General features: G+C 35.4%; 1 protein-coding gene and 1 pseudogene across 2 annotated transcripts; one reads left to right on the forward strand and one right to left on the reverse strand.

The window, feature by feature from the left end:
* The first annotated feature begins 4,776 nt into the window (after positions 1-4,776).
* Positions 4,777-18,180, forward strand: LOC113115985 (calbindin-like). Of its 2 annotated transcripts, XM_026283768.1 has the most exons (11): positions 4,777-5,143; positions 5,434-5,510; positions 9,608-9,682; positions 10,219-10,299; positions 10,680-10,736; positions 13,283-13,360; positions 13,464-13,519; positions 13,611-13,650; positions 13,732-13,785; positions 16,841-16,912; positions 17,419-18,180. In XM_026283768.1, the coding sequence occupies exons 1-11, from the start codon at positions 5,065-5,067 to the stop codon at positions 17,530-17,532; spliced, it is 783 nt and encodes a 260-aa protein (XP_026139553.1). In that variant the 5' UTR covers positions 4,777-5,064; the 3' UTR covers positions 17,533-18,180. The 2 variants fall into 2 exon arrangements, with proteins under 2 accessions (XP_026139553.1, XP_026139554.1); XM_026283769.1 differs by lacking the exon at positions 13,732-13,785.
* Positions 18,181-18,818: 638 nt separating this feature from the next.
* LOC113116765 (2,4-dienoyl-CoA reductase, mitochondrial-like) lies at positions 18,819-26,114 on the reverse strand (annotated as a pseudogene).
* Positions 26,115-26,767: the final 653 nt, after the last annotated feature.

Below are 26,767 nucleotides of genomic sequence, written 5' to 3' on the forward strand. Positions count from 1 at the left end.
AAACAAAGTGTATGTATGCTGTATAACAGAAAAACAGAAAAGGTACTGATCATTTTTTGCCAGGACTGTATTTCTGTGAATTTTTTTTTTTTTTTCAGGACTGCAAAAAAAAAAAAAAAAAAAATAGCTAGCGGTGATACATTTTGTATATGTGACAAGATCAACATATGTATTATGCCCAATGTAACAATATTTAGCTGTTTAGTGTCAGCATTTTGTCACTGCTGCTAGATGCAGTAACTACACCTATACCTATTTGATATTCAATATTATTTTATCCTGCAGAACACAGAAGATGATGTGATGAATGTTTCAGCTGTTTTGGTCCATACAATGAAAGTCATTGCTGTCCAAAACAACACTGGACCCCTTTTACTTTTGTTGCATGGATTACTTTGTGTGTGTGTGTGTGTGTGTGTGTGTGTGTGTGTGTGTGTGTATGTGTGCTCTACAGAAGATGGTCATACATATTTGTAAAAGCCTGATGATGAGTATTCATTCCAAAAGTTTTCATAGGTGTTTATGACCTGATATTTCGACACATAAAAAAGGGGTAATTTCCTATACATTTAGGAACTCAAATCTTTCTCATTAATCTAAAAACGTATATTAACGTTTATATATTATATTGAAAGTAGTCTGCCATAAAAAAAGGTGGAATGTGCCACTCTATGATGAAATAGTGCTAAACACCGCCTCTACCTAAAAGATCATCGTCTGCTTCTCATACCGTCTATCCTGCTTCTACATTGCTGCCTGTTTAGCCCCGCCCCTGGATTCACATACAGTACAGACCAAAGGTTTGGACACACCTTCTCATTCAAAGAGTTTTCTTTATTTTCATGACTATGAAAATTGTAGAGTCACACTGAAGGCATCAAGGGCTATTTGACCAAGAAGGAGAGTGATGGGGTGCTGCACCAGATGACCTGGCCTTCACAGTCACCGGACCTGAACCCAATCGAGATGGTTTAGGGGTGAGCTGGACCGCAGACTGAAGGCAAAAGGGCCAACAAGTGCTAAGCATCTCTCAGGGAACTCCTTCAAGACTGTTGGAAGACCATTTCAGGTGATTACCTCTTGAAGCTCATCAAGAGAATGCCAAGAGTGTGCAAGGCAGTAATCAAAGTACTTTGAAGAACCTAGAATATGACACATTTTCAGTTGTTTCACACTTTTTTGTTATGTATATAATTCCATATATAATTCCACATGTGTTAATTCATAGTTTTGATGCATTCAGTGTGAATCTACAATTTTCATAGTCATGAAAATAAAGAAAACTCTTTGAATGAGAAGGTGTGTCCAAACTTTTGGTCTGTACTGTATGTACTGTAAATAACTACAGGTGAATGCAGGTCAATGCTGAAACCAAATATTAAAATCGTTCAGAATACAACAAGACACTGTGCAGTGCCAAGTTGTGCATTGGTCTTTGAATTGCCTTTCTTCTGATCCCAACATTAGGAAAAGGTGGATGAACTTTATTTTTAATAAATAAAGTTCCAGACTACACATATAAGAACTTGGTCATTTGTTCACCTTATTTTAACCGTGGATTTGTTTAAAAACAAGGAATAAGGAACAAGAAACTAAAATACAAAGTTTTGCCAGCTATATTGTATCCAACATTTATGTTGCACCAATGTGATCATTTGATATTTACTTACTAAGTACTTATTCATTTTTGACCTAAATCACATAGCGTCCATCTATGAAGGATGTAGTTAAACATACACAACCTTTAGCCAATCATAGCAGTGGGCGTTTACTTTAGAGCCTACAATCAGCCATGCCTATTCAAACTGAGCATTCTGATGAGGGGGGGGTCGAAGACAGGACAGAAAATAGCCTATTATTTATAAATTATGATGTTTTTTGATGTAAAAATCTAACATTATAAGGAGACCCCAGAGAACAGTACAACATAATAAAGACATGTTCATGACCCTTTAATTATGTATTTAGCATTTTCTCATAATTCTTATACCCGTTTGTTATTGCACCATTGAGTTTTCGGTAGCACTTTATTTTACAGTCCTGTTCCCCATGTACATACTATGTACTTATTATAGTAATTACAATAACTATGTAATAACTAGGTACTAACCCTGAACCTACCCCTAAACCTAACCCTACCCCATGTAGTTACCTTGTATTACCAGAACGTTCTTAGATAAATACACTGTAAGTACACTATAAGTACATGTTAGTACACATACTGTAAAATATAGTGCAACCGAGTTTTCTGTTATCATGAGTGTATTGACATAGATTAATTTTCAATTCATCATGAACCATGAATGTTTTAAATAAATTTCCAATAAAACAGAAAATCTCATTCATATTATATATAGATAAGTGGTTTAGGATATGCAGGTGCTGTTTTTTTTTTCCATGTGTTTATGAGCTAGTTTCCATAACTTGGGGCAAACTATTTTGAACGACCCTTAAACTGATAAAAACTTTCATTTTTGCTCTTCTAAGATGTAACTCTATGGGTCAAAAAGTCATTCTTCTAATTAGCACCATCTTATAATGAGTATTCTTATCAATAAAATAGATTTTTACTTTATTGAAGTTTTGACTGTGTTGGTGTTGCGGGGATAACCTTCTTTGATTTTCTTTGAATGTCAAGTACAGAAACCAAAAGTTCGCCTGGCCCAAAATCATTTAAATGCAGACATTCGCATTCCTGTTTTTTTGGAGTCAGCATGAAATACTTGTCCCCTCTGAACAGTCTTTAGGTCTTTGAAAGTTCTGCTAGAAAGGCAGATCTTGAAACTCTTTTCAGACTGTTAAATCTCTCACTGAACATAAGGCTGAACTTCGACCATTTAAGCTCCACATACATTAGCAAGGACGGAATGGCTTATTGTGGTATAATCAAAGAAATCCAGACTTGCTATTTCCCCACAAATGCCACTACAGTTAGAAGGTGTTTCACAATACCCAGGACAAAATGTCTGTGTGGTTGCTGATAGACCTCAGCTGTCACAGATTTGATTGCGCACTAGGGTATTTGCTGCATCTTCAGGATCTGAGGGACAAAAAGTACTTTCTTACTGTCGTACGTCCAGGCGAAGATTGGCTGCAATCAGACTTCCTAAAAATAGCTGCCAATTAACTGGGGAGCAAAGTTGAATTACTTTGTAAATGGCTGAGTGAGATGCAAATTATTGGAAAACATGAATGTAAGCAGTTTTCATATAACAATTATTTCAGTGAAGACATTTCTATAATGAAAAACCAAAGTCAAATTTGCAAGTAAGAGATAATTTAAAATTGGCGTATGAGTGATCAAGACAAACCAAAAATAATAACACAAATGGCTCCTCATTTCCCACTGGTTGCTCAACAGTGATCTGCTTAATGGATAAATTGTTCTTCCATGAATAACATACACTAAGGCATCTTTTTATAAGGAAAGTTTTCAAGATGTGCTTCTATATTAACTATAAAAAGTTACGCAGACCACAAAAATGGACTTGAATTTTTATCACACAAGCAGGATTATGATATGGATCTACAGTATATCAGCACATTTGTGATTAATTATGGCCTTGTTCCTTTATGCAAAAGTCACAGCTGTGCTTATTTACCATATTGCACTCTTTCTCGTATGATACTGCATATATATATAGAACAGTTCTATGGCATAGTGAAGCTGAACTTCTGAAATCAGTTTACAATTACTCTGATTGCTAGGATACTACAACTCTGATTGCATATGGTGTATATCTCAGCATCTGAGGTGTAGTTGTTTAAATGTGCAGGTGCCACTGTTTACTTGCTAAGGTGTGATGCAAGCTCCTCACAACAATGCTCTGCAGGAGTGTTTCATAATGGCCTCGGTTCACACTACAACTGTCAGCCAACCCATCTGTGTGTCTATACAGCAAATAGTGGCCGACACCACAAATATATATCACATAGAGTGCTAAGAAACTCCAACGGTGTGTTGTGATAACATCTGGACGCACCATTAGCACCATGCAGTCTAATTTAAGCTCATTTTACCCACTCTGCCAGACTAACGGGGAAGTTTCTAATTGCATGAGGGTGGCTGTGTGTGGTGAACTGTCCATCTATCTGTCCGCCTGCCTACCTGCCAGGCAGGATGTCGTGACAGAGGACCAGAGACCCAGCCGTCATTATCTGGGCAGAGCCTCATTAATTAACATATGGAGAGCAATTATCTCATTTTTTTAATGAATTAATGTTCTGTAAACAAGAGAAAACTGACAAGAACACTGAACAGGGAATGATGTCAGTAGAGGCAAAGGGAAAATTAATTCCATAAGTTCAGCATTATTAGATAAATTATTACACAAGGCACATACACACAACATACAGAAAAGTTTGTCCTTCTGGATGATGAAGTCTCCGAATTGTGAAGGCCAAGCTATTAGTGGTGCTTTCCAAAGCCCTGTGTCTGGGAACTGCAAAGTTTAACTTTGCAGATTCTGAACAAAAATCATTTTAAAGCACTGTTGAACATTTTCTAGATTTTTAGAATGCGTGAAGATATGAATGAAGTGTCAGTCAGTCACGATATCTGTCCAGATTCAAGTCACCTGAAACTACTTTTCTTTAGTTTTTTTTTTTTTTTTTTTTTTTTTTAATAAACCACAAAACCTTTTCTGAAATATGTGACGTGCAAGTATATCATGCCTTAACGTAGTATCGGAAATGATTGCAAAATAAAATGTAATGAATACTCTGATCATTTTGCAACACGTAAAAAAATAAAATAAAAGGCGCGCTGGCTATCTTGACCACGTTACAGAAAGCATTGTTGAAATTAACATAATGCTGAAACAAATAACAATACAAATTGGAGTATGTGACATCCGCGCAGAAAGAAGTCCTGATTTAAATGCGTCTCACATCTGTGTAGCTCAGCAGTGCGCGCGCTACCTGCGGCGCGCGGAGACAGAGGTGCGCTGCGCGTTTGCCATCATCTGAGGGGAGGGCGGAAATTCCCTTAAATACTGGAGACATCCTAGAGCCATTCTCACAGCATCGTTCTCAAAGCATCAGCGCCTGACACACGGAGAAAACATGGCAAACGCCTACCTGCAAGGAGTAGAGATCTCAGCCTCTCAGTTCCTGGATATATTCCATCATTATGACAACGATGGTAATTTCTTTCCTTATTCTGTGGATTTCATGAACTGAAACATTTTTGGGGAAGAAAAAAAATTGGGATTATCCTTGCCACCTGCTTTGCAACTGGTTTCCAAAAGTTTGGTTAAAATTATTTGTCTAATGTATCTTACCTAACAGACAGTCGTTACCCTGTGAGGATGTGAAAATGTGAAGAGATAGATTGTTAGTCATTTCAGATGGTTTTCAAATACACTTTTTTGGCTGACTGATGAAAGCACGTCTCATCTGTGTTTTGTTGATTTGGGGTGTAAATGCTCTTAGGTAATGGATATATCGAGGGGAAGGAGTTGCAGAATTTTATCAAAGAACTTCAGCAAGCTCGAAAACAAGCAGGATTGGTAAGTCACAGTTTTCTTCAGTCTTCTGCTGCATATTGGTATATAAGCATCAGACTAGATATGTGAAATATCCCAAGGAGATATTGTGTTGATAATGCAATATAATAATAATAAGCACAGTATACATAATCTGTTATTGGGGAACAAGCAAAAAACTATTTCTCCAAAAAATCACTAAATTGAATTAAAAAAAACTATAAAATAAAAAAACTGTATTGTTTTATAGAAGAAAAAAATTGCAAAATGCTATTTATTACATTTATAATATATAAACATACAAGTTAAATGCTAGGATAAATACGGAAAAACCCAGCAACTGTTGTTTTGACCCAGCAGTTGGGTTAAATGTTTAACTCAACCTTCTGGTGTAACCCATCCGCTGGGTCAATTGCTGGGTTTTAAGACTATAGAATAAAGAATGTTCTTGTCTAAATTTTGCTGTAATCTGGAAAAACTCTTGTCTAGATGTTTTTTTTAATCTGATTCATTTTTGTTTGATACTTTAAGGATATGGAAGCAGATTGCAAGAAAATTGCAAAATTCAGTTTCCCTGAATTATTTTAGTTGTAGAGGAGTTTGAAAATGCGAATGAATGAATTATTGAAAAAAAAAAGTATATATATATATATATATATATATATATATATATATATATATATATATATATATATGTATGTATATATATACAATAACTTTGTTAACACTGAAAAATAATTTTGCATCAGGCATCACTGCAACTCAAAAAAATAATATCTGCTAATCATGGTGTTGGTCATGGTCACAGGTCATCTAAATGAATCTCATTTTGCTTCAGTAAAATTATACTTTATCTATGTGACCTTTTGAGAAGATATTGACCTGTTAAAGCTCTGATAGAGGACAGAGACTTTGTCTCAGTCAGCACGTTAGAGTCAGTCTGTCTCCCCATCTGGGTCCATGTACATCTGCTGCTTGCTCCTCCCCTCATTTGCTTCATAGAAAATAAATTCTCATTTGCATTTGTTTTACAATAACTCTACCATCCTTTGTAGTTGCAATCTGCTAGTTATGCTGTTATCTATAAAGAACAGCAAATGTTGTGTTGAAAAAAAAGATGAACGTAAGCCTCATGAAGAGAATTGCGTGCAGACTTAATGTAGTGGAATGACCTTGGATGAAACTCATTACAGGTACGAATGAGGGTTTGTTCTTGTCTGGAAAATGCACATGCTGAAACTGTCAAGCAAATGACATTTATAAGGGCTGGGAATGAACTAAATGACTGCAATGAACGTCATATTAACAAATGTGAAGTATTGAGTTGTACCATCAGGAAGGTCAGAGTACGTAGTCATTTAGCAGTCCTCCATGAGCAACCCGGGTTTGGTATCATGCTCAAGGTCTCAAGGCTTGCTCTTAATGGGAACAATGGCAGTTGCTCGGTGACCCTTGGAAGTAAAGGACTGAAAATGTCTGGTCAAGGGAACAACTGAAATGTTTTGAGACAATAAATACATATATAAATAAATAAAAAAACATTGATAATAAAATAAAATAAAATAAAATAAAATTCAAACTTAACCAATTATTATGTTAATAAAACATATTGATAATGTTGATTGGCTGATGGAACACCAAGAACATGCACAAGCCAAAAAAATAAAATAAAATAAAATAATCACTGCCACTGCTAATAATAATAAAACATATTGATAATGTTGATTGGTTGTTGCCAAAACAAAACGGTGAAAAGGCCTTCATTAAAGACTACAAAAAATAATAAAAAAATGAATTAATAAAATGTGCACTGAAAATATAAAAATATAAAATATTACCTATATACACATATTGCAAAAAGTATTGGGTCACCCCCTTCTAAGGGACAGATTTGACTACTTTATAATTTCCATGAGTATAAATCTAGAATGTGTGTTTTTTTTTTTAATTAGAAGCACACAATTCCCTATAATATCATTGATCATAATATCATAAGGTTTTTAACAGTGAGATTGGGGTGTCCCAATACTTTTGCCAATACAGTGTATGTTGTTCAATAAAATCTGATGGAATGCATTGCTAATTCTAAATTTCCATTTTGACTAAAGAGGCTTTTTGAACCAGTTTGGTGGTTAGAGTATCAATCACCATGGGCTAATAGGTAAAAATCAACCTTTTACACAAACAAGCATTTACCAGCACTGATTTTTAACCTCTACAATCACACCATTTCATATTTTGCCAGCAAGATCCAAATATACAGGTGTGCAGCTGGTCTGACATTTTAAAACAGTGACTTCCTTGTCCTCCATGTTGTTCTCGAGGTTGTGTCCAGTTGCTGTACTTTATTGAGATTCCCATGTCATTGAGTTACAGCCCTATTAGGCGTAAAGAGGAAGTGATGGACTGTGACAGGACTGAGGAAAAGCAGCCACTGGGTCATTTCACACCTCTGATGATATTGTGCTGTGCTTTTCTGCTCCCTGAATGTCTCTCATGGGCCTCTGCATATAACAATTTAATTTTTTCAAACTTTAAGACTCATTTAATCTTGTACATCTCTGCTTACCGTACTTCAGCACTGTTCACCTAATACTCTAGAAAAAAGCATACTGAAAATGTAATCTTAGATGTACATGCAACTCAACGCACAAACCTCAATAATGGTGACAATCTACAAACATCGAATGAGTAAAACTATGAGCCGACAAATAACTGATGACAAAAACATCAACAGCAGCATAAAGACAGCAAGCGACAAAACAATAATCCTTGATTAACCGCATAATTTATTCATGCTGCAATGCATGCTGGGAGCTGACAAACATTGAACAAATCAACAACATTGCTCCATATGAAAGTGCTTGTTCAGACAACTCTAAAGTTTTAGATGAATATTTCTAAACTATACACACACACACACACAAACATACACTACCAGTCAAGTGTTTTTATTTCACACAAATAAGGTTAATTGAAATTCACTGTGTTCATCCTTCTCTGAAAGAGGGCCACTCAACCTAAACTATTTCAGTTGAATTTTTGTCCAGTTCTTTTAATTTCTGTTTTGATTTGATCCTTTTTTCACTGTCATATCAGCTAAAGCAGAAACATTTGGAGTTTTTGTCACTTATCTAGATTCCAGGATGGTTGTACAATTCATCACTGGGTCTTTTCGGCCAATCACACGGAATCCTCTTTGTATTAAACAGAAAAGAGTTTCAGAAATCACTGTAAAGCCATTAATCATGGTGCCAAACATTATAGATACCATCAACGGTTCAGAAATGTTTGGCTAATGGATACAGAGAGCAAATACATTTATTGTTTTCAGGTCGATTGTAATCATGCATTGTGTTGTGTCAATTTTAATGGAAAATGTACTGGTAATTGGGAATGTTTTTCTATGGATTTTATATATAATGGTATATATATATATATATATATATATATATATATATATATATTACATATGAGAAATATAAATATTTTTAATTATAAGCCACAATAAATACTGAGTAAAAATAAAGAATAAATAAAATAAAATAAAAAATCTTTTAAAACTTTCCTTATCATATTGGAAACAGTATACACTCAGTTTAGAATTCTGCCCTACATCAGTGCCATGCCCTCTCAGAGATGCCTGCATAACTCTTGGTAAACAGGCGAAAGTTTAGAAAAAAAAACATGGTGGGTTGCATTTTATTGAGTCTGGACCTAACTTTCATCGAAACCATTACCCCATCATGTGAATGAACTGAGGTGTTTTACATTTTAGTGATTTCTGCACAGTCACTGCTCTGTGTCCTATACCAAGATGGGCATTTTTTATTTTTTATTTTTGAGGAATGAGAACTCTCTCATCTGTATCAAAAGCAGTATGAAAACACAATCAGCATTGTGCAATGAGGGCTGAAGATAGCAGCACATCCCATCTGTCTGCGCGTATTTGTTCTTACACATCAATGGATTTTAGAAGGGAGAAGAAATGGATCACAACAGCTGGAAGCTTGATTATAGCCACTGAAATCTGCAGCAAACTGTACTTGTTTTGCTAAAATGCCTTAAAAAAATTACTCTATAGAATGCCTGCTTGTTAAATTATTTTATTTTTTCCCCAGGAACTAACAGACAAAATGAAGGCCTTTGTGGAGAAATATGAGCAAAATGCTGATGGAAAAATAGGTATCATTGAGGTAAGAAAGCTAAAACCCCTTATGCTATGGAATTAAAATAATATATATTTTTATTACTGTCCAAATGGCTGGCACAAGCAATTTTGTCTGGCAGGGTTTAGGTTCCAAAATTAAAAAGGTTTGGCATGTCGACACAATCCAGTATTCAGCTCATGTGCTGTTGATTTACCGGTTGTTCATTTATGAAATGCTTTCATCCAACAAAAGTACCATGAGCCACTTCTGACAATCAAAGCATCGGTTATGAAAACAGAATCACTTATGAAGTCCAGAATCCTGAATGTGTAACCTGTTCAGAGGAGTGAACGCGTTTGGATTTACAGCCATCGATGCAGCTGTCAGCGGCTCTCGGGGAGAATCATTTTAGAGATGCTATCACTGAGCAGATATCCTCAGACCCAGCAGACATTTCTTAAATTGACATCTCTTCATAGCTGACAGTCAACTTGTCTTGCCCATAGGAATTGATGCACATTACATGAATCAAAAATGCATTCATTTTGTTTACCTGATCTTTGATTTTACGTCTTTCACAGCTGGCTCAAATCCTTCCAACAGAGGAAAACTTCTTGCTATTTTTCAGACAACAGCTGAAATCCTGTGCAGAATTTATGCAGGTGAGGTTTATACAAACTTGAACATACCACTGCATGTCTTTGAAGAATATAATTACAGCGATGACAGCACCAAATCAGCATATTAAAATGATTTCTGAAGGATCATGTGACACTGAAGACTGGAGAAATGGCTGCTGAAAATTCAGCTTTAAACATAAATATTAAAATAGAAAACCATTTTGTAATATTTTTTTATAAATTGTTATATTTCATAATATTACTGTATTTAATGTATTTTTGACCAAACAGTATAACAGACTTCTTTCAAAAACATATATATTATGTAAAATCTTATAGACATTTACAAATGTAAATTCTGAAGATAAGTTTCAGCTTTCTGTAACAATTCCAATGTTTAATGTTATTAATTTCTCCACCAGGCTTGGAGAACTTATGATGCTGATCACAGTGGATACATCGAAGCTGACGAACTTAAGGTGAGACCCAAACTTTTAACCTTTCAAAAAAACATCTTTGTTGAGGAACAGTGCTGTAGGAGTAAAGATAATACTAGTAATTTTAATCCTGTTGTTTTCCCTTCAAATATGTGTTTCCCTGACTAAACCAGGCCACACTACACCTTTAACCCTGTATTTTACAAAAAAAAGTCAACATGTACTTTACAGTTTGACCTCAGCAAAAAACAAGTTATCGAAAAATACAATAAAACAAAGTAACATACTGCATCTTAATATGAAAAAATGCATTAAAGTGACTCATCTTTTGCATTGATAATCTGTTCTCATATACTTCAGTCATGAAGTATCAATTATGGAAATAGTTCACCAACAATGAAAAACATTGCAAAAAAAAATTAAAATAAAATAAAATTCAATTAAAACATAAAAATTACTCACCCATGGACCATCCAAGATGTAGGTAAGTTTGTTTCTCAGTTGGAACAGATTTGGAGAAATGTAGCATTACATCACTTGCTCACCAATGAATCATCCGGAGTGAATGGGTGCCATCATATTCAAACATCTGAAAAAAAAAAAATCACAATAATCCACAAGTAATCCACAAAACTCCAGGCCATCAATAAACATTCTGTGAAGTAAAAAGCTGTGTGTTTGTAATAAATCCATCATTAAGATGTTCTAACTGTTGCTTCCAGCTAAAATCCTTTACATTGCTTTCTTCAGTGAAAAGGTCATCTTGTCTAAATTGGGAGAGAAATATGCACAGATGAAGCACCGTTTACAAGCGAAAACAATCCACAACCAATCATTATCATGTTAAGTGTTATCATGGATTATGGATTGCTATTTTGGCCAGAAGCAATGGTTCAAAGATGAAATGCTTTAATGGTGGATTTGTTTCACTCACAGCTTTTTGCTTCACAAGACATTAATTGATGGATTGTGGATTACTTGTAGATTAGTGTGATTTTTTTTAATCAGCTGTGCTCTCATTCTGATGGCACCCACTTGCTGCAGGTGATAAGGCTAAATTTCACCAAATCTGTTCCAACTAAAAAGGGTGAGGAAATTGTGAGGAATTTTACATTTTTAAGTATGCCTTTCCTTAAGTTTAAGTTAAGTTTTTTGTTAAGATATTAAATTAGCCTTCAGAGCTCTCCGATGAACATGGATATGAGGGTTAACATCTTTTGGGTTTGGCAGGGAGTATATCAGTAGCACATTTGGCACACAGACTTGCTGATCAGCATACTTAAAGTTCAATTCCATCCTATTATCTCTTTATGATCTTGTTTCATATCACTCAGGACAGAGTAAACTAATTAACAACACACAATTAAACTAAAGATGCAAATCTCCTCAGAAGGCACCTTCACCTTCTAAAATGTAAGCGCGTGATTCATGAGGTCAATCATGAGCCATACTGGATTACCCACTCTGGAGTTTCCTTCTTAAAAGTCAGCAGCGCTCTAGGTCTTTCTCTGGCATGTGTACTGGAGGGTACGACGACAAACAGAACAAAAGATTTGATTTTGAGACCAACACTAATAACCATTTGCATCCCTCAAAGGGGCTTGAGTAAAGGAAGCACTGAGGATTTGTGCAATTAAATTCAAATAGGGAGCGGTTTCTTTGAACAGCTGCCAGATTTACAGTCAGTGAATTGATGAGTGCAATCTGTCAACACCGGACTGCTTTTGGACCTTCTAATGGACCTCCAGCAGGAAAGTGAAATTCTGAGAGCTCTGTGAATTATGGACGCTGCATTTTGGAGACAGCACCACTATACAAAACATAATATGGATAGTTCCGGTCATGGATGCTGATTGGTCAAAACTGGTTATATTCTACAGGAAAAAAAAAATGCAAAAATGCCAACAGCCTTGGTTCTGGAAGTATTTTTCTCATGATTTTTTCCCCATATGGATTCTGAAAAGTTTTTGTTTAATAGTTATAAGCCCTGACCTAAACCAATTACCTACAAGATGAATCAACATTAGCATTTGAAATCAGACAAAGACAAAAGGTACAAGGCTTTAACTTGGAAAAGAATTACAAATCACATGAAGCATTGCAAAAGATCAAATTAAAAATGACATCTTTCAAAATTTCAGCTTTGTAAAATATGCATATTATGCAAAATAATGCATATTATGCAAAAATACAAACATTTAGGTAGTCTTGAGTGTGTACAGAAACTGACTCTTGTCATTTGCAGTGCTTAACAGAAGTACAGTTTTTTTTGTTGCGATTCTCTGATTAGTGGAGATTTCTGTGTAGAATCATGTTTTTTTTTTTTCTCCAGGAATCTTGATGCTGAACAGGACTATTTAGAAAATAAATTAAAATAATGCAGGCTGATGGCTTCAACAGAAATGATTAGTATCAGTTAACAACCTCGGACCTCAAAGTATTTCTGTCATTGAAGGTTTAGAAGATACTGTTCAAAATATATTCAACATCCTTACAATACATCCTTAAAAAAGTATTAATGTAAAAAAATATTTAACTGACCCCAAACTTCTTAGTGACTCTGTATAAACCAACATAATGTTTTTCAGAATTTTTTGAAAGACCTGCTTCAGAGGGCAAAAAAACCATATGATGAGAAGAAATTAGAGGAGTACACATTGACTACGGTAAGCTCAGAGCGAACTACACAGCCCAACAAAAATGTACATTTAGTATCACCTTGAGAACGTGCCACTTGAGAGAATAATAATTTTTGTTTTTTTTTTACAGCTGAAAATTTTTGATTCAAATAGGGATGGAAAATTATGTCTGTCAGAAATGGCACGGTTCGTAAGCTTGCAAATTCGTTATGAATATTCATCAATGCCCTATTAACTTTGATATAAAAATGGCAAGTACCTCTTATTTTTTAAACAGGCTGTTACCGGACCAGGAGAACTTTCTGCTCAAATTTCAGGTTTGTCAGCATTAGGAATGAACCCATGAATGCACTGGATTTGCCCTAAACCACCTACAACTGAACAAATATTTTCCTCAGGGGGTAAAAATGGCCAGAAAAGAGTTCAACAAGATTTTTGAATTATATGATCAGGTAAGTCTCTTGCACTGATCAATCACCCTGTCAAATCATTTAATTATCAAAATCTTCTGTGCCCGACAGCCTTAAAGGGGGGGGGGGTGAAATGCTATTTCATGCATACTGAGTTTTTTACACTGTTAAAGAGTTGGATTCCCATGGTAAACATGGACAAAGTTTCAAAAATTAAGTTGTATGTTTGAAGGAGCATTTCTGTTCCAAAAATACTCCTTCCGGTTTGTCACAAATTTCGGAAAGTTTTTTTCGAGTATGGCTCTGTGTGACGTTAGATGGAGCGGAATTTCCTTATATGGGTGCTAAGGGCGCGTCTGCCGGAAGAGCACGCGCTCCCGTATAGCAGAGCAATGAGAGCTGAGGCATTCACTGATCAGAGCGAGAGCGTCGCGAAATGTCACAAAAGGAGTGTGTTTTTGGTTGCCAGGGCAAGACAACCCTGCACAGATTACTAAAAAAAAAAAAAAAAACAGCATTAAGGGACCAGTGGATGGAGTTTATTTTTACAGAGCATCAACGGAGTTGTGCAAGTGTTTGTTCCCTGCATTTCGAAGATGCTTGTTTTACAAACAAGGCCCAGTTTGACGACAGATCATCTGGATCATAAATAAATGGCTGAATCTGACTGTTAGCCATGGTTTGTTTTGGATGATGTTTTTTTTTTCCTCACGGTAAAGTCACAACTTCCAAACGCTCTCAACGCAAAAGCCTACTGGCGCTAGTGATTCTTTAGCTCCGCCCACACGTCACGCCTCCAGCCGGTCGTGTTTTTCCGGAAAAAATCGGTACAGACTATCTTTCTCTTATGAATATAATAACACTAAAGACTTTTTGGAGTTATGAAGGATGCAGTACTACTCTATAGGTACTCAAGATTAACAGGATATTGAGTGAAAACGAGCATTTCACCCCCCCTTTAAAATACCTCAAGCCTAAACCTAATACTGGTTGATTTTATGCATAACCAAGCATGCATAGATCAGCCAGAGTGTCTCCAATTGTATAAGACCAGATGAAAGCAGCCATTAGTATGCAAAGACAGTGCTCTTTCTGGATATCACCTCCAATACCACTGAATCGTTTGGCCCTGGCTCCATTGTAATGTATTACAGTGTCCCTGAATAGGGCAAATACCTCACTGCTGATGACAGCACTCCTGATCTTTATTGATTGGCAGGTTCTGGTTGCGAACTTACATGGAGACCTGCTCAAACGCACACATAGCCATTTTTGGGCTATTAGAAAACACAGAGCGATGATGCGGCATTAGAGGATGCAGCATCTGCTTAAAGCTCTGAGGCGTTTCATTACAGACACCCTGACTGCTGGTCTGCATTTAGCAGACATGTGGTTTGGCCTCATACTGTTTGCTCTTGGACAATGCAACAGGCCAGCTCATTCTTTCATCAGGTCATTAAGAGGCGATTTAAAGCCACTTTACAAATATTATAGAGATACACAGACTTCCTTGATGGGCTTATTCCTAAATTAATGCTTTAATTCTCTTGAACAATCACAATGAAGCTTGTTTTCAAACAAAATAGTTCATAGAAAAAGTTTAATTTTGTTATTATTTAACCTCAAAAATATTATATCAATATATAAAAATAATACAGAAAAAATGTGTGACAATGAGGCATATTTGAAATCGCAGGTTGCTAAACTTTAATTGTTTTGTCCAAAAGCTGTGAAAATAACATAAAATATAAATAAAAAATACTTGTGTTCCTAAAAATGTAAGAAATATAAGAGATGATTTTAAGGCCATCTTTCAGACATTATGAAAATACATGGACTTACTTGATTAGCTTATTCTTAATTTAAAGGGATAGTTCACCCAAAATGAAAACTCTTTCATTAATTACCCTCATGTTCTAAGACCTTCGTTCATCTTTGGAACACGAATTAAGATATTTTTTTATAAAATCCGAGGGCTCTCTGACCCTGCCATGGACAGCAAGGATCCTTATACGATCAAGGTCCAGAAATGTGGCAAGGACATTGGTAAAATATTCTGTGATATAAGGGGTTCAATCATAATTTTACGAAGCTACTGTACAAGAACACTTCTTGTGCACAATGAAAATAAATACAATGACTATTCAACAATTCTTCTCCTCCTTGCCCTGCCATCATGGAGACAGTATTACAACGCATGCTCTTGCTTCCACATTATGTAAACAACACATGCGCATAATGCTGCTGCTTACGTTGAAATCCACACACATGCATCATGAAGCTGAAGCAAGCGCATGCATCATGATACTGGCGCACCACAGCATACAGGATGAGGAAGAGAAGAATTGTTGAAAAAAGTTGTTATTTTGAAGTATTGCTTCGTAAAATGATGCTAGACCATGATCGTGGTAGGACCCTTGCCGAAGATAATGAAGGCCTTACAGGTTTGGAACAACATGAGGTTAATTAATGTCAGTATCCCTTTAATGTTTAGATATGTAATTTGATGATGCATGTATATATATATATATATATATATATATATATATATATATATTAGTTAAAAAAAATAATCTAATCGAATCAAATCTACTTTTGTGTTCCTAAAAAGTAAAAAAAAAAAAAAAAAAAAAAAAAATATATATATATATATATATATATATATATATATATATATATATATATATATATATATAAATTACATAAAAACAAAAGCATTTGGTAGGTCAAGATGGTGAATAAAAAGAGTTGTTTTCCTTTAAACCAAATAGTACATAGACTGATATTTCAGAAGCATGGCTAAATGTCTGAGACCATCTAAAGGATGTTACAGGCCCACTTTCTCTGGCTGTTTTTTCTTCAAAGCACCAAATGAGCCCCCCGAGACCCAGCATGTCATTGCATTGACTCTGTGTGCAAAACCAATCTTTAATGCCCTGATTTCCAATCTCTCCCTAGAGAACATTGCATGAGGCGTCCCTAATGTTTGAATAGAGAATACAGGAAATGATGATAAAGTGGCATGACGCTGAGTTTCCTCAGTGGCTGTCACACATCTGTGCTCGTTAATGTTAACTATGCTCTCCGCCTCTCTCAGGACAGGAACGGTTACATGGACGAAAATGAGCTTGACGCCCTCCTCAAAGACCTTTGTCTGAAAAACAACAAGGTATGCATCTAAACCCCCAGCTGATCCAAGGTTTCAAGCTTTCATTTTCTGAGATCTGTTGATGTATTCTGACTCTCAGTTGAGGCTCAAGATGAGCACAAACTATTTTCCTGAAGAGGACTCGTAAATGACAATACTAGTGAGAAATCTAATCTCCTGCTGCTTCATGTGGATTGCATGCAAATTCTCAACTTTAGAGGACAGAAAAAGGAAGAAATTACTGTCATACATAACTATTATTACTTAAAATGCATTTGTCTGGGATCAGTACAAGTTCAGCTAGTAATCTTTAGACATCATAGATAACAGCTTCAGTCCCTCAGATTGTAAAAACAAACAAAATTAGCACTTATAGAAATGCACTATGGAAGTCTGTGGGGACATGCATTCCACAAGAATTGAAGATTCCATGAAGTGTAGTTGTCTTTCGTGTGTGTGTGTGCGTGTATATTATATATTATAAATTATATGCTCTTCTTTTAGATGCTCTTCTGATCTCTTCATAGGTTCTAGAAGTCAGCAAAATTCCGACATACAAGAGCGCCATCATGGCTCTGTCTGATGGCGGCAAGCTCTACAGAACAGAGTTAGCACTGGTGTTGTGCGCAGAGGAGATGTGAACGCCTCCATGGGTGCTCACACCATCCCAGAACCCCGTCCTCAACTCACCTGTGATGCATAAAGTAGCTAGAACCCTCTTACGTTCTTTCATTTGGAACATGGAGTTCACATAGACAGGCAACCCTGTGGCACTTTTCAATTAGTTGTTTCTATACTGTTTCTAAGTGTACAGATTTTTTAACAATGGCACAAGTACAATACTTAACAACCTACATTGCACACATAAACAAAACAATTCCCTAAACAAAAGAAGGGACCCAACATGCTAACAAATCCCCACCCCGATTCAATATCCAAAGTATCCACCAATACCTATTCAGTAAGTATAATAAGTACTGATTTATCTTCCAATATCATAGACAAAAGCAATAATGTCATCAAGGAATGCAGATGAAACACTGATGGCCTGTCGGTGGGTTCTATGTAAAACTCCAAAAGGCTGCATTTACTTTTGCAATGCATGTTTGTATCAGACGGCAGGCCCTGCTAGTGGGGTATTTTTGACTGCTAGCACATGCCGAATGTAATGCAACGCCCCAGTCCTGTCTCTGTTAGATTTTGCACTGTAAAGAATGACATGCTACTCTATGCTAAACACCACAGACACTGTGTAAGAAAACATTAAACTTATTGAATGACTACCTGAATCCAATTGTTTGTCATGGATGCCTAAGTCCCTAAAAACCAGCCCAATTTTAATTATTTTGTGGAACAGAACATTCAATGAAAGCCAATAGGATCAAATGTTGTTTGGTTTTTTACCCCATAGATTTTCTTTGTATGGATAAAAACAGTCGAAGCATTCTTCTAAATACCTTCTTTTGTGTTCTGCAGAAGAAAAAAAGTTGGGTTTGGAACAATATGAGTAAATTATGAAGATTGTTCATTGTGCGATTCAGTGCAATATGCAAATGTTAGTTCGCTCAGTAAATAAAATCATTCTCAAAATGAATGCCTGGATTTGAAACAGTACATGAACATAAAGCTGGGGTTAGCGAGTTCTAGCAAAAACACAGCAACTCTCAGCAGAGTTCTCCTTCCCATTTAAAGTTTCAAGAGATCGTGATCTTATCTTATAATTGAACAGCTGACCTTCCCAAAGCAGATACCCCAAGACATAAAACTATGCATCATTGTGAACAAACAGAAACACTGTGTTTAAACCTGTTTATTTAGTTGGAATGTTCAGAGCTTGATGAAACTAAAGCAGCATATTGAAAATGCATTTGGTTTTCATATTTTCCCATATCTATATTAAGATATTATGGAATTGTGGAATTTTCGATTAGACACCTTTGGACTGGAACACCAAGGATGGATGGCGTTCAAGAGAAATGCCTCTTCCCCTCAAGCGCTGTAGCCAGAAAATTGTTTTGAAACCAGAATTTCAATGCCAATTTATGAGCTATTTTATCACCCAGCCAGAAATATGCAGTGGTTTAGGCTTGACCTGAAAATGCCACTGTTAAAGCTAACTTAAATATTTAGTGCTAATGACTATTAAGACATTTTGAGGCCTAAAACCATCAATATTTAGGCTTTATCCAGAAAATATATTAAATTACATATTAAAAATTTAAATATATCAGTACATAATATATTAAATGATATCACTACCGTTCAAAAGATAGCTAATTTTTTTAAATAAATTAATTGAATGACTACAGGTAGATTAGATATTTTAAATAATAATTTTACATTACTGTTTTACTTTATTTTTCAAAACATAAATAAAAAGCCCAGTCAAAAAAGACAGTAATGTAATCTAGACTGGATGCCACTAGGATGAAAGAGCAGAAAACAATGAAAATAAAGACTCCTTTGGCTATTATCCTGCTTTTAAAATGCTTTCAATGATTAAAAAAAAGCAAGTAAAGCCTGTATTTCCCTTTTTTATCTTCAAACTAATAATTAAACAAGAATAAACAAAGAATTAAGGCAGAATTTATTCTTCAGAATAATTTTTTTTGACTAAATTAATTTCTAAGCATAAAATGAGTTAATGTATATACCAAACAGTCTTTATCTATTAAAAAGGTAACCTACATGTTTACAGGATACATAATGTAATTGGCATTGTTACAATGGGTAGTTAAAGGTACAATTTGTAAGATATTTGCAGTAAAATATCCAAAAACCACTAGTGTTATATATTTTGTCCAGCTGATTACTAACATTATCTCTAATGTTTTCAACTACTTGTTAATCATGAGAAAATTCCCATTTTAAACAGTGACACGAGGCAGTGCAGTCACCTGTCAATGATGTTAGTTACCGTCTGTTACCGCCTTTACTGACGTAGAAACCACATGACAACAGTGTTGTAGACAAATGCGGATGTAGTTTCGCGAAAAACTTCAACTAGAAAGAGATGTCTCGCTTGTGTTTTACTCGACAGGTGAGTTGTTTTCATTCATATCTTTACAGAAAACGAATGCTATTATAATGATCAACAAGATTAGTATTATAGGGCATATACTGATCAGTCTGATCACGTCTTTGCATTGACTTTGTATTTAATCTACTCGCGCAAATCGTTAAATCCATGATTTATCTTTCCGTCTGATTGATGGCCGTCAGCGGTTGGGTAAAAGACAACAAATCCCATCATTCCATGCTCCTTCTTAGCGTCATCAAACCAAGCGATTGTTATTGTTTTGGTAGTGCGCCCTCTAGTGGCAGGTCCTACAACCTGTACCTTTAAGGCAAAAATGGCAGACTGGTCAAAAAGTACACAAATCTAGAACTCAGCACAGCTAAAATTCAGTGTGATAAAAATGTCACTGAGTGGATATTTTCATGTGCCAAGACGATTTAAGTCTCAATTTACAAAACCTAAAAATCGTATATCTAAATAGTTGATCCTCTGTGCTACAATGGGAGATTGAGATCAGGACTGTCATTAGTGCTGAGTTACTGCAGTTTCAGAGGTTTACGATCCTTTTGTGTTTCTGATTTTTGCTTACATTATGGCCCACTGCTCCTGTGTGACCTAGCAAATGAAATCAAGGTAAACATATAATAAATAAAGTAATATAAACTCCCCATTGTAAATTTCAGATTGACTGACTTTAAAGAAAGAAAAAAAAATCACCTCTTTCATGCCATTAAACTCGCCAGCAAGGGAAACATATTCACCGCCATCCATTCGAATTATCTGTGAGGACAGAGGATATATATAATATGGAAATTTGTCATTCACTGTGAAAAAATATATTAGCTGCCCTGTCATGGGTCCTTAACTTTATAAGTATTGGCTCATTACAGTAATGTGCCGGACCATATAATTCCATATTGATTTCTGGAGCACTATTTTTTTCTCTAATTCTTTAAAAAAGTCCCTCAGATATTCAGAGAGCAAAAGAGGGATGGAGTGTGTGCCCTTGGCTCCGTTTCCATTTGGCTGTAAACGGAGAGGCCCTGTGGGGATGGTGCTAGGTGAGCTCTCCCCCAGTGAGACGAAGCACTTTTCACACAAGGTCACCAAACTCACCGCGCCTGATACCCAGCTGGCATAATCGCTGCAGAGGTAGGCGGCAAGGTTGGCAATCTCTCCAGGAGTTCCCAGACGACCCACGGCTATATTCTCTAACATCACCTGCTCAAACGTACCAATGGGATCCATTCTGCTAAAGGCACCCTTCAGAAAAATACCGGAAGAGTCACTATAAAGCACTGTACATAAAGCTTTAAAGAATGAGAAAAGCCTAACTGTGGATAGAAAGACTGTTTTTTTTTTTTATTGAAAGATCAAAGATCTGACATTAGAAGTATTTAGAAGTATGATTCATTCACAAACTGGACATCACTACTTCTCCATAAACACACTTATGTTAAGAAGATGATGTTTTCAGAGAGGAACAACTTAAAGACATGAACATTACCTTTGTTTTGATTGGTCCTGGTTGAATAATGATAAAATCTCATGCCGTATCTGCCCCACTCTGCTGCCAGAGACCTATGGGTATCTGAATCAGTCAGACTTTTTACACATGCACTGATATATTTAAAATTTGTCCCACTTTTTGGGGACATCTGCTCATCCTATCTATCAGACATGGCCACCACAGTTTCTAGTGTTAGTAACTTCCTGAGACCGACTTTTTACCATTAGGTTTAGCACACAGGGAAAGCAATAAGAAACATAGTGACTCACAGTCAAGCCATGGAAAAGGCAATCGAATGGCTGCTTTTTTAGATTTAGAAAAAATAACTTTTATTACACTTCCACACTCAGAAAGCAGAAGGGACAAGAAGTAGTAACAACTTCCCTTTTAGTTTGTACCTTTGGCGGTTCGCTAACATTCAAACATTTGAACTAAACAAAATGAGAAAATGTAATATATTTTTTTGAATATTTTATTCATTATATTTATTATATTAATATATTAAAACACTATATGTAAACATTAATAATATAGCATCACAAATTTTTATATAATATACATAACTAAATATATATAAAATGCGTGTAATAATATATAAAGAAATTTATAAATTTAAATATATAAATCCTGTCACTGAACTAAATATTTTGGCATCTGAATCATCATGCTGTTCACCTCTGCCTGTTGTATTTTCCACATATTTAACACTACTTTAGGGGAGAGGATCAAGATCCCATCTTACAATTAAAATGTAAATGAAACATAGCACATGGCACCATCTTTATGATAATATATACAGCCCACCAAGAAAGGCATTTGTCAGGAGGACCTGATTCTCAAAGGAGACAACTGGACCTAAAAATGTGTCTGTAGTGTAACAGAGTACATACGTGCAAAGCGTCTCCACTCCAGCTTTAGCCGCAGCACTTGACACAACAAATCCTGAGCCACTCTCAGCATAGATCGTGGTGATGGCCAGAAATGCAGTACCTTTGTGAATTCAACAAGATTATCAGTTTCTGGTTCTTCAAATAAGATGAAACTAAACTTCAGATCATCTGAGACACAATTAGATGATGATAAGACAGTATAAGGTGTTATGTTGCATCAAGAAGAAAAATAATAAATTAAATCTTTGTTTTCAGTTCCCAGTGAAATGCAAACACAAATACAGTGCCGTGAAGGTCAAACTTATAATCAATAGAATAATATCTTTAGAGTACGAGTTAATGGAGCAATTGAACAGTCTGTAATCACAACGTACAAGGAAGCAGAAAGAGGTCAAAATAATCAGGTGAGAGGCTGGATGTCACACACACACACACACACACACACACACACACAAACACACTAATGTGACTGAGGCAATGAAGCAGAATCATCTTCTCTTGCTTGTTGTCATCGTACCCACACACATACTTGGCTCTTATCTTTGCAAAGTCAATGTACATCAAGACAAATGATTTCTTAATTTACAGAGAAGTAATTACACTGGCTTACTGGTTATAGCCAGAAGCTGTTATCTTGACAGGAAACAAAAAGAGCAGAAAACAGCATGAATGCACATGAATTAGCCTATTACAAAACAGGCTTGATTACCAAAACTAAATCCCACATTTTGACAACGTTTTATGCCACATTTCCAAAAGCATGGCTCATGGGATGTGCAACAAGCCACAGGCAAGCTCATTACACAGAAGAAATGGGCAGTGAAAGAAAAACATGAATGATCTGGACAACCATAAATCTTTTGTGCACTCCAAGGCTGCATTTATGCGATTAAATTGACAGTAAAAACAATCCTATTGTCAAATATTATTAAAATGTATTATTAAAATATCATTTTTTATTCCTGTGATGACAAAGCTCACCACACATTACTCTTCAGAAATGATTATTTGGCGAATGGAAAGCTCAAAAGAACAGCATTAATTTAAAATACATTTTGTAACATTATTAATGTCTTTACTTTCATTTTTGATCACCTTAACGCATGAATAAAAAAACAACAACAACATTTGAACATTAATGTAAAAGTAAAGAAATATTTTAGGGTTCTATATTTATCTCTATTGACAGCATCTGTGACCAGATACTACTGAAAAAATTTTTTAAAGGTCCCTCAAAAACAAAAATTCACTTATATAAACTTTTCAGAACAAAAAATTAAATGTTCTAAACTGTCATTTTAGCAATAGGACTACATTTCTGGATGGATGGACTTTTGGTGATACGTTTCTGATTTAATATAATTTTTTACCATGTTTACATGTAAAATTAGGTAATTTTGTGGCTGTACTTTTGGTATGATGTAAATTGTAAACTTTTTTTTTTGCAATGTCAAGCTTTTCACAAATCAAGGAACAACACAAAATTATTTTCACAACTGAATTTTGAGATTTTATGTTTTCAAGTGATATATAACTTCTGATGATTTCTAAAATGTGATAGAGAAAAAGGCAACGAGGAAGTATTTGTTTTAACAAAGGTAAAAACTCATTTTGTAATGTAGATTTCTGAGGGTGCACTCTTGTCATAAATTGATCTATTACTTTTCCTACATAATTTTTTACAAAAAATACTGGTATAATATACATTTGGGAGCCTTAGACCTTTCCAACGATATATAGTTTGTCAAGATTAGATTAAATTTGATTGTAATATAGTATAGTCAACGTAGGCGTCCCGTATACGGGATGGGGTGACATTTAACAGGTTAACTAAATAATCACTAAGACAAATACCGCAGATTATCAGTAATTTGGGTATACTTTTTTGCAACTACTGCCCTCTAGTGGTCATGCACTCCAAATCAACTACTTCCATTCATCCAATCTAACATTGGTTTCCTGTATTTCTGCATATTGCAGAGGCTTTTATCCAATAAGCCTTATATTACATTTCAGGTACACATTTTTATTTTATTTTGTATTTAGTGCATTCCCTTAGCATTGCTAGCACTATGCTCTACTGTCTATAACGTTAAGCTTTCTATCATAATAAAAAATTCAACAATTACCCTACAAATTCTTTGCTCCATTTCTATAAAAATAAGAATCACCTTTCTCAGCTTTGATGAGGCGTTTCCCGATGTCTAGCGTGACATATGCAGTGCCGTTCAGCACTATGTCAGTGATGGTTCTCCAGGCATTGGGGGAAAGCTTCTATGAAGGAGAGATGAAGTTTCCAGCAGTATTGTTTATCACCACCTGTGGGTTGACGAAACATATCAGAAGCAGTTTTGTTTATCTGACTGAATCTATTGCATCACTGCTGTAAATATGGAGACCTAAACCTACATCAGGCAGGCCGACATCATTTACAAGCTGGTTAACAGCAGCCTCCACTGAAGCAGGGTCTCTAACATTACACTGGACGGCATGGACCTGAAACATGGAAAACATTTATCAAGCTCTAGGAGGATGTAAACAAGTGCTTCACCATAATCTGGAATCCACTCTAAAGATATGACAATGTTTGCATAGACTTTCTAAAGCAGAGGTACCTTGTTTCCTGTCTTTTGTGAGATTTCATCAGCTGTTTTCTTCAAAACTTCAAGATTTCTGGAAGTGATGTGATGAAAGGAAGACAGATAATCGCTCAAATTCAAAGTTATTTTAAGTTTTGGCTTTGCTTGTAGGGTGCATTCGCAATTATTCAAGAACTAAAAGACCTACAAAGTAAGAAGTCTCTTTATGCTCATCACGGTACATTCACTTGATCAGAATTACAGTAAAAAAAATAACAATTTAAAATAACCCTTTCCTATTTGAACATATTTTAAAATATAATTTATTCTTGTGGTGACAAAGCTGGCAAAGCTGAATTCCAGTCTTCAGTGTCACATGATCCTTTAAAAATCATTCTTACATGCTTGCTGATTTGGTGCTCAATAAACATTTCCTAATATATATATATATATATTTTTTTTTTTTTTTTTTTTTTTACGAGAAGAATAAGTAACCTGCTGGCTATCACACACTCTGCTCCCAGTGAAGACAGAGTGGTGGTCATGGCTTTTCCAAGTCCTGTTCCTCCTCCAGTGATGAAGGCCACTTTGTTTTTGTAAGTTCCTGGGAGAAGCATAATAGCTTCAGAAGGTGGGAAGAATCTAGCTTGAGGAGGATTGCTCTGGTATAAATTGTTTGTCCCATTTCCAAATGGCTGTTAGAGGATGCAAAGAGGGTCACTTTATTTTAAAACATTAATTCAGTCAGGAATAAATAGTAGCCTAGCTATTATAAATAGAAACTGGGTGAAAGGTTATAACGACAATGCCAGTTCTCTGCTGAAGCTAGACAACTATACAACTATGCATTCTAATGCATGCAAAAGGTCTCAAATGAAAAATCAAGTTTGAAAGGCACGGTTTTCCTATTCTGCGCATATATAATAACGATATAATTTTACTAAAATATTACACACTTTGCAAGCTATTTAAAATGTAATTCTCTAAAATACACTTAAATGCACAGTCTTATATTTTATATATGGTTTATCTACCTAAAGTTCCAGGTAAAGAAATTACTTTATATTGGCAGGATTTTATAAGATTTCGAAACTTAATTGTAGCCTAAATACATGCACAAAACCTTAATTGCACGTGGACAAAATGTAATTCTTACTCGTGCTGGTATGAAGCACTTGTTTGCAGAAACTCTGTTTAACACGGCCAGGCTTCTGAGCAGCGACATTGCGTCAAAATTAATATTTTTTCAATAGCGTCTGGCTGCAAACATGCTGGGCGAGAGGAGCTCCAGACCAGAGCTGAAATCACCTCTCCGCTAGAGACGCACCCGCCATGTTGGTCAGGGCAAGACTGCTTTAAAAACAAATGGAGGTAAACGGAGGAGATGCGTTTTTTTTTTCTGTATAAAAATGCAATAACGTTCACATAGGTCTGTATTGGCCGATTTCAGTGGTTTGTGATCTACATGGGATTAAAAATAACTTTTTGTTTTCGTTAGAAATTGTGAAAACTTATACTTTTCACGCTTGTTGATTTGACTATTTTTTCTGGTAACAATTCTCATATTAATGTAGTATAACTGTGTTATACATGTAATATAATCAAATGTAAATTTGATGTTAACGATAAGAAATGTAACTGATAATCCTTTATGGATCCAGTAAGAGTTACAGTGGTAAAATAGTATGCAATGATACAGTGCAGAGCAATAGAGTAGAAATATAGTAAAAGTGATGTGATATTTAAAAAGTAAATGTAGTACAAATCGTACTAAAGTGATAATAACATTACGAGTATAACATACAATAAAATATAAGTGGTATAATAATACATGTATAATAGGTTTAGATCAGGTTTAAATTATTGCTATCCCTGCGT

The sequence above is a fragment of the Carassius auratus genome, chromosome 16 (genome assembly GCF_003368295.1).
Source record: "Carassius auratus strain Wakin chromosome 16, ASM336829v1, whole genome shotgun sequence".
Lineage (NCBI taxonomy): Eukaryota > Metazoa > Chordata > Actinopteri > Cypriniformes > Cyprinidae > Carassius > Carassius auratus.

Coding starts and splice junctions, on each gene's coding strand:
- LOC113115985 (XM_026283768.1), top strand. CDS start 5,065: ATGGCAAACGCCTACCTGCAAGGAGTAGAGATCTCAGCCTCTCAGTTC. Junction 5,144..5,433: donor CCATCATTATGACAACGATG/GTAATTTCTTTC, acceptor AAATGCTCTTAG/GTAATGGATATATCGAGGGG. Junction 13,651..13,731: donor ACTTTCTGCTCAAATTTCAG/GTTTGTCAGCAT, acceptor TATTTTCCTCAG/GGGGTAAAAATGGCCAGAAA.